Source organism: Palaemon carinicauda, chromosome 1, assembly GCF_036898095.1.
Source record: "Palaemon carinicauda isolate YSFRI2023 chromosome 1, ASM3689809v2, whole genome shotgun sequence".
Classification (NCBI taxonomy): domain Eukaryota; kingdom Metazoa; phylum Arthropoda; class Malacostraca; order Decapoda; family Palaemonidae; genus Palaemon; species Palaemon carinicauda.
Window position 1 is genome coordinate 281,704,135 of NC_090725.1, and position 10,000 is coordinate 281,714,134.

General features: G+C 30.6%; 1 protein-coding gene across 2 annotated transcripts in view; it reads left to right on the plus strand.

The window, feature by feature from the left end:
• LOC137657246 (somatostatin receptor type 2-like) overlaps positions 1–10,000 on the plus strand; it is a 170,116-nt gene that overhangs the window by 29,572 nt on the left and 130,544 nt on the right. Inside the window, exons 2-3 of one of the 2 annotated variants that reach the window (XR_011047141.1) lie at positions 1–372; positions 4,170–4,308. The exon at positions 1–372 is cut by the window's left edge and continues 1,374 nt beyond it. Coding sequence is in view for 1 of the 2 variants with exons in the window: in XM_068391587.1 (XP_068247688.1) it covers positions 1–341 (341 nt within the window). In the remaining variant the exon portion in view is untranslated. Of the gene's footprint in view, positions 373–4,169; positions 5,214–10,000 lie in introns of those variants that run through there. The other variant, XM_068391587.1, reaches the window with a different exon arrangement.

Sequence of the window (10,000 nt, forward strand, 5' to 3'; positions counted from 1 at the left end):
TCATTTCCTCATGCTTATCCTACATAAATTCCGCCATCAACCCCATTTTATACGCTTTCTTAAGTGAAAATTTTAAGAAGAGCTTCATGAAAGCGTGTACTTGTGCAGCTAGGAAGGATGTCAACAATGCCTTAGCTGTTGAAAATTCAGTTTTTCCACGTAGGAGGGGAGGATCGTCAAAACCCCGATCAAATAAAAATCAGGAAATGGAATCCAACGACGCCTTAACAACAAACTGTATAAGAGACGAACCAACAACAGCAATTACGATGACCACCCGATCTTCAGTTAGCCAAGTTGCTCGAGAAAATGGGACGGAAATTCCTACTTCTCAGCTGTAAACCTAATCTTTTGAGCCCTTGAAGGGTCCAGGTAACTATACTAAATTTTTTTTAATGAGGCGCATTTGCAATGACTCGTAGCGGTGCCCTATTAGCTCGGAAAAGTTTCCTGCTATCTGATTGGTTAGAATTATCTTGTCCAACCAATCAGCGATCAGGACACTTATCCGAGCTAAAAGGGCACCCCAGCCAATCGGTACAAATCTGCCTCACTAAAAAAAATTGACAATAGGTCTCTGTAGTATTATTATTATTACTTTGTGTCTCATTCCAGTTAAACATGAAAAACCCAATTGATTCCTATCAGCACTATATTTGTAATGATAATTGTATTTAGATATAAAATTCTTTGAAGATTCTGCACATATCTTGACAACTGAATGAGACAAGTGGACCCTTTTTATTTTCATGTAATACAAATAAGTTGAAAAACTAACAATAAGGATTCATACCGATCTCTCATGCGTTATATGATAATGATGTAACAATCTATCATGCTGGATTTTGCTTCCTTTTTTTTAACTTGACACGTGGAAGATCGACATCATCATCATCATCATCATCAATATTATTATTATTATTATTATTATTATTATTAATTAAGCTATAGCCCTAGTTTGGAAATTATGATGCTAAAATCCCATGGGATCCAACATGGGAAGAAACCCTATGTGGAAAGTAAATAGAGAGAAATAACGGTCAACTATGTATGAGAAATTATAAGATAAATATGTCTGAAAGTTTTTAGTTCCAAAGTATGATGAAAAAAATAAGGAATTTTGTGTTCTATGAAATACTTATTGATAATACCAAAAGAGTAGTTTTAAACGAATACAAGTATCCGCCCGACTCACCTCCCAGATAATATTTGTAAAAGTTTCGGCGAATATTTCTATAGTTCAAACTGTTTTCATAAACGAATTTCTGCTTTATCACAAAACCACGGAAACAGAATTGAAAACTTTAATCAGTAGCATTACATTCCTTTTATTTCAACTTCGATTATTAAAGTATTTAAAACTATTTAGTTTAAAGATTTCCAAATGCATGGAATGTACATTTTTGAACCGACAGGAAAAAATAATTTTTTTTTTTAACATTGTAGGGTCAACAGGAGGATTTCTTTAAAAGAATGAATTGTTTAAAGTGTTATTTTACCACAGGATACACATTTAAAAGAAAGGGATATTACATTTTATTCATCTTAATGTCTGTTAAGTATCTGAATGTGATTAGTTGACACCGAACATTTTGCAACCCCAATTAGGGCCTGAACTATTCTGGCGGGGAAAAAAGAAAACAAACCTACTCTGGTAATTAATCTCTTGAAAATGACTACTGACCTGTTTACAGAAAAATTTTGTTTTGTAATCGATTTCATGATAAGCAGTTGTTACCAAGCAACAATTCATCGGTACCATCATCATTTCCTCCTACGCCTATTGACGCAAAGGTCTTCCATTACATATTATTTTAATTTTTTTATTTATTTTTTATTTTTCTCAAAGCTCATACAAGAAATGGATAATTCCTTTTAGCTCTCATACAATTTTATTTACATTTTCTTGTAAAATCCATGCCATAAATGCCACAAAACCCTCACTACACTCTAAATTTAGCTAGTGAATACCTAACAAACAAACATTGAAGCTGCATAAAGAACTAGGATTATACTTTCTCCTTTTATATAAGTACACCAGAGGTATGAGGAAAAGTCAAAATCAATTAATGGTTATTATGAACTGTTGAGTGGTGGCAATACTCCTCATCAGAAACTTCTGGAATTCAATAAGACCGTCAAGTGCATTTCAAATACTATAGAGCATTTTGATTCAAGGATTCCACTGGAATATGAAATGCATTGAAGCTTTGATATTATTTCAATTGTTGTTTGATTTTTGATAGGATTGGTGCATGTGTATCTTTCTTTTATCATCGTTAATTGGTTAGTCGTATTCTTATCAATTTATTCATTATTTGGCAACAATACCAAAACGGAGAAACGGTAAAATAATGAACACCAAAAACAATTTAGAGTCAAAATGAAGATTCCAAATGATTGGGACCAAAAACTGTCCAATTTATCAAGGAAGTATGTCTCATTTATCCCTCCATCCATAAGTTTTAATTAAGATCTATTATATTTTTTAAATGGTTTATGTTGTTTATTTTTATGAAATCCTCTTTAGTGCTTTGTTTTTGTTTCTGTCCCATTTCTTAATGAAATTTCTCATTTTATTTTGTTAGTTATTTTCTAGCAGGCTAGATTCCAGTTGGGTTCCTTCTCACAATTCATCATCTGTCAGAAACTTATTAATTTACCATAGCACAAATCATTGTTTGTCGTTAGCTTCAGACTTGGTCCAATGAAATAAAGTTATTGAGATTTAGAGGTAGAAGTATAACGTACTTGGGAACACTAATATCCTACCTATGCCTCTCCAGTGTTTACCAACCCCCCTCCCCCCAAAAAATAATCGTAATACTTTCTGATGACCTTTAATTGGTTTAGGAGAAAAGGATAGGAATTTACAGTAGAGAATTATCAAAAAATTAAATGTCCTTATGAAAGTTATTGAAAATTTTATTTTAGAAATCTAAGAAAATCATATTTTTAAATGGTAGATTATCTTTATTATACCAAAGTTTTAGGTTATACTGTATTTAATAATGCAATCAGTGCAACTCTGCGTTTATTTTTCATTACTGAGCAATAAAATAAGATTTGATATGGTTATAGTAAAATCAAACCAGCTTTCAAATAACCTCCGAACCGAGGGTGCTATAATGTGTATAGCTCGCACAGTGTTTCATTAAAATCCCTTTTGAGTATAATCCCAGTAAATCCAAAGACCGAGTCTCTATATTTTTTTTCTTTTACTCTAAGTGGTAACGTAAAAGACTTTCTAGGCTTCGTTATGGAGGGAGTGCTATCATAGTATTAAGGATTAAACCCAACAGTTTTACCCTCTTGTACTTTTTTATCCCCCATTTCAAAGAATATTCATTTTTGGTATCGTAAAAGCCTTTTATATATATATATATATATATATATATATATATATAGATATATATATATATATATATATATATATATATATATATATATATATATATATATTATATATATATATATATATATATATATATATATATATATATATATATATATATATATATATATATATATATATATATATATATATATATATATATATATATATATATATATATATATATATATGTATGTATTATATAATATATATATATATATATATATATATATATATATATGTGGAAATAAAAAAACTATATTCACTTTAACATATTTAATGTTTTGTACATCTGCAACAGTTTGAATAAAGTTGAGTGTGAAATACAAGGTGCTATTCCGTTAGTAAACAGTAGAATAACGAATGTGATTTCAAGAAATACCTTTACAATGCTTTTTCTCATCCTATGATTTTACAAAATAGTTTTTCTTGAGTATTTTATACTGGAAAGGTTTACCCTTCAGAAATGTTTAAACTTTTTGAAGCGCTAATAATGTTTATTTTAATAATTAGGTCAAACTATATTTTTTTTCACAGAGAGAGAGAGAGAGAGAGAGAGAGAGAGAGAGAGAGAGAGAGAGAGAGAGAGAGAGAGAGACTACCGACCTGTAGAACGAGGAATTGCCTATTCTAATATTTCAAAGGACTCAGTCTCTCTCTCTCTCTCTCTCTCTCTCTCTCTCTCTCTCTCTCTCTCTCTCTCTCTCTCTCTCTCTCTCTCTCGGATTAAAAAATAATAATGATAATTCTAATTTCTTTTTCAATTCCTTTCCAGAATCCCTGAATATTAGAGTGCGCTGACGGCCGTAACAGCAACAGCTCCAGTGACGAACAAAACAACAGACAAAGAATTTTGGTCGACGGAAGAGTTTATCAGTCATATTTTAGATAAATACGACAACTCCTTATTTGAGGTAGTCATTATTTTAGTAGTACAAATTTATTTTATTTTCAGGAGCCAAAAGACATTTTTTATAATATATTCTAACCTGCAAAGATTGAGTCATTTTGGAATAAGTGTTTAAAGATAAGGTTTTGGTGATGTGATCATGAAAAAAAATAGTTGTAGCTGTGTGCGATTTTCATGACACTGGAACTATGGAAATCAGACAAAAAACATTAAAAGAGGATAACAACGTAGAAATATTTTAAAAAAAACATAGCCAATATATAACCTATGGTAGTTATTTTTAGAATTAATACTTTTTTACTTATCGATAAAGTATGCTAATCTTGTGTTTGCAACTTTGAACATGGATTAAACCAATGAAAAAAAAAAAAAAATCTTGGGTTTGTAATTATTACAAGAACTTGCTTAGGAAAGATTTCATCAGATACTGAAGATTAACAAAGATTGAAAATGGTTTAATGAAAGAATAATTGATTAATTAATTTGTTCCCCTATGTTTATGCCTTCTTGTCCCCTCTATGTACTCGTGAATCTTCTATCAACAATATTTTTTGAATAGTGACACTGGCTTAGACATCACTGGACATGAAGTCTTTAACCGAATACTTAAGTGCATGATTCAGTTTCATGATTTTTCCTCTCGTCATATAACCAGTTGCAAAAGTAAGGACTGAGAGAGAGAGAGAGAGAGAGAGAGAGAGAGAGAGAGAGAGAGAGAGAGAGAGAGAGAGAGAGAGAGTTTTCAAATTATATATATTACTTCTTACAAATGATACTTGTCAAAACACACGAAGATAAAATATGCACACACACGCATGCACACGCACACACAAACACACGCTTAGGTTACGATCTCTTTTAGAGCCTCTGGTGGCATGATTTGTAGTGAACTTGCCCTTCCTATGAGGGATCTGCGGGTTGATTCCATTATGAAATATATATATGTATATATATATATATATATATATATATATATATATATATATATATATATATATATATACGTATATATATACATATACATATATATATATATATATACATATATATATATATATATATATATATATATATATATATATATATATATATATATATATATATATATATAAATAAATGCATAAAGACCACAGAGAAACATGATTCTTAGATGCAAGAGAACCAAAAGGAAAATAGAACTTAAAATTGGATTTTTTATTTTCATTTTCCTTGTGGTTCATTTGCACACACACACATATATATATATATATATATATATATATATATATATATATATATATATATATATATATATATATATATATATATATTATGATAATTTTTTTGCACATTTAAACGTGTTTTTCATATATCCAATGAGCCATATATATTAATACATTAATGTCTGGATTCTCTCAACGACCTCGGGATCAGAGGCCCAGGCGGAATCACCCAAAGACTATAGTATCAGACCGGCCGGTATTTGAACCCTGGTCCAGGATACGGTATGGTCACTGGCATACAGGTATCCTGGACCAGGGTTCAAATACCGGCCGGTCTGATAGTATAGTCTTTGGGTGATTCCGCTTGGGTCTCTGATCCCGAGGGTCGTGAAGAGAATCCAGACTTTAATGTATTAATATATATGGCTTATTTGAAATATATATATATATATATATATATATATATATATATATATATATATATATATATATATATATATATATACACTTATATATATATATATATATATATATATATATATATATATATATACTTATATATATATATATGTATATATATATATAGTATATATATATATATATATATATATATATATAATCATAAATGAAATGTGTTTATCAACTCGTCCAGCGTGAACTTTTATACCAGCTATCCCATAAACTTCAAGTATAAAAGCCACTTGCTTATGGTAATTTGTTCATCGAAAATAGGGAAAACATATCGGTTAGGTATGTTGCATTTTTCATTGTTGTTTTTTAGGTTGTTGAATATTAACGCTGTTTATTTTTCTAAAATTCGCTTTACCCTTTGCTTATTAGTTCAGGTTCTTTTTGAACATTGGAGTATCCTCTTGCACTTTCCAAGCCTTCATTTAATGAAAATATTATAATAACTTGGGCAATATACGTATCAGGTTATTATCAAATTATTCCCTTACCATTAACGAGGAATTACATCATCTGGTCCCTTCCAAATTCGTAGTTTGTGATGTTAATGAAATCGGATTGATCCCAACATCCTAAACTTCATTTATGCACCCCAAGATATCTATTAGAGCTGAGTAGTTACTATAAGAATGATAGATTAATTTTCAGAACATCCAACTTTTGATGAAAGTATGACTTTCGTGAAATAGATTGCTCGTAATTTGATCAGCATTGAACCATAAACTATAATCTTCAGTTCAGTTCCCAATGCTTGAAAATAACCTACTTTTAATATAAAGTAGCTCCAATTATGAATAACTATATATATATATATATATATATACATATATATATATATATTATATATATACAGTATATATGTATGTATGCATATATACATATGTGTGTTTGCGTGCATATATTTAAATACTAACCGATTAATTTTATGTTTTTAATATCTGCAAGTCCGTTTCAATGTGTTGAGAACTTCTACATTTTTATTTAGTTTGATGACAAACTACTTTATTATAACTTGGCAAGTCCTTTGATGAAATAAGAACACTCTACAAATTAATTCCCTGTCAAAGCACCCTAGTCCTCATAAGATTTAGCCTCGTCTTCCAATCAGTTATGGAAGCTAAATTGACTAGATATTTTAAGACTTGATGAGATTATCTTCATATGTTCATCGTCATAAGCTGTAACACTCCCTCCGATAATTCAATTAACCGGCTATCTTCCAAGACTTGATAACATCTTAGCCCATCGGAAAAATAAAAAAATGTTTTTAATTGCTTACGGAAAATTAACGTCTTGAGAGGGATAGGACATTCCTATACTATCTACCCAAACGCATATCGTTCATCATTTTCCAATAAGATATTACATCAAGTCTGATTATCTATAATAAAAAACTATATTTTTGGCTATGATGTTCAGATTAAGATACGAGACCTTGCAACGCTTATACTATCAAGATCCAAATTTTCTCAACCCCTCCGGGCAAGGAACTCGAAACAAATTGGGAAGTTATCTCTCTCTCTCTCTCTCTCTCTCTCTCTCTCTCTCTCTCTCTCTCTCTCTCTCTCTATTACTACTACTACTACTACTACTACTACTACTACTACTACTACTACTACCACAACCATTACTGCAGTTACTGTTACTATTACTGCATCCACTTCTCCTGTTACTGCTACTGGTATCTCTACTACCATTGAAAATAAAAAAAAGTATTGGAGCAGCAGTAGAGAGAGAGAGAGAGAGAGAGAGAGAGAGAGAGAGAGAGAGAGAGAGAGAGAACCAGCATGCAATCGGTAGATAGTTCTTCACCGCTGGCATCAATTTCATTACAACAAGGGTGGTAACGAAACTTTGGATCATGATAATATATTTATGAAAGAATGCATCATTTGATTAATTAATTTGACACATATGAATTTCAAATATGTAGGGAAAGCATATTATTCATCGATACATGATCGTTCAACGTCTTTCTATTAGATGGAGGGAAATGTTGTTAAATATTAATCCATGAACAGAAAAGGTAAAAATTCAGACAAATTACCACCATCTTGCAAATATGCCCATTTCCCCTTGAATTCAGTAGTATAGTTAAAGAACGTTTTAGCAATTTATTATCTACATGCTGGCCATATGCACATGCGAGCGCATGCACATATACGCATTTATATATTTTCTGTATCCACACACACACACATACTGTATATATATATATATATATATATATATATATATATATATATATATATATATATATATATATATATATATATATATATATATGTGTGTGTGTATATATATTTATGTATGTATGCATGTATGTATGTATGTATATGAGTATTGATATATATATATATATATATATATATATATATATATATATATATACATATATACATATATACAGACACACACATATATATACTGTATATATATATATATATATATAAATATATATATATATATATATACAGTATATATATATATTATTTAATGTGTGTGTATAATCAAAGATATCTCTCCGGACAAACAAAGCTTCAGTTAGGTTGTAGAAAGGAAAATGCATTTACGTTTTTTCCATTTTATATTAAGTTTCGACACCTGCTTTAAATAATAATTTATTTTTTTTTTCTAACGGAATTCATTAGGGCTTCATATTAAACGGCGGGATTATGCATCAATATAAAGCCTATGGTGGTTTGCAATAAAAAAAAGAATTAAAGTAATTCACCAGTATTTAAGAATGAATATTATATTTCAATATTTATTTTGCAATACACCATTGATTTTTCACAAGGCTTCACAGAATTTCATGACCAATATCGCTGTATTTACTCAATTTGACAAGGCTTATGGTTCAAGTCTTGCTACCGGATTGACATGAGTTCTTTAGGGTCGTTATCCAACTCACCCACTCACGTGATCTGGTGTTGTTAAATGTGTTTATTTCGGATTCGGTTTCTTTTAGAGCAATCTGTGGTATCGCCATTTCAGCATTTCTTTGTAATTAAGTATTTTATGCAGTCGTCTATTCTCCATCCATGACATTTTGCTTCTTTGATGAAGTTTACGATTCCACTATTGCAACGGGATTGATTTCAGTTCTCAAAACTGGTCTGGCTTGTGCAACCCAGGTTAAATTGTCTCCTAATATCTAGGTCTGAAGATTACGTTGGTCCCGGAATCTAGTTTTCTTGTAACAGAATCATTCCTCACTACAGCTTGTTGTTTTGTGGCTCCTGCATTCTCTCAATAATCATTTATATTATGTACTTCCATACAGGTTATGCTTATTTGCCAGTTCTTGTTACGGTTTTTTTGGCATGTTACTTTACGCTTACAATTAATGTATGATATCTTAGTGGCGTTTAGAAATCAAATATATCTCGGGAAAACTGAGTTCCAGTTATGTTTCAGGACAAGACGGAAAGTACATCAAAGATTTTCTACTTTATATTGTTTACATAACTATATTGATAAATGAATACTTCAAGATACATTGAATTGAAAAAATTCAAGGCTGATTTTTAGATATATGATTAATTTTCCACAAGACTTCACATAATTTCATAACTGATCTTACAGGCTTTCCTCTTTTTGAAAAATCTTCTGTTATTATTAATTCCAAGTTGGCTAAATTGTTTTGTTCACTTGGGCACATAATCTAGATTTTTTAACTGCATTGACTCGAATTGAATGCTCTTTAGATGTGGTCTCGTTGCTCAAGCATTTTCTCAGCAATTAAGCTCTTTCTTGACTTCCATCTAGGTCATGCTCTTAGGAGGCGAGTAAGTCTCACAGCATTGGGTAAATTGCACAACTGAGACCAGCTTTTAAGACGCAACATCAACTACGTTGCATTAGTGGAATTGTGAACTTCACTGAAGAAAGAGGCAAAATTGCTTGGAGGTAAGTACAGAAAGTACTTCATTGCAGAGAAATTGCCGTGGCAGCGATAATTCAGCTTGTTTTAAGGAACAGTCCTGCTCCAAAGGTAATGGAGTCCTTTCGCAAGACTTTGAA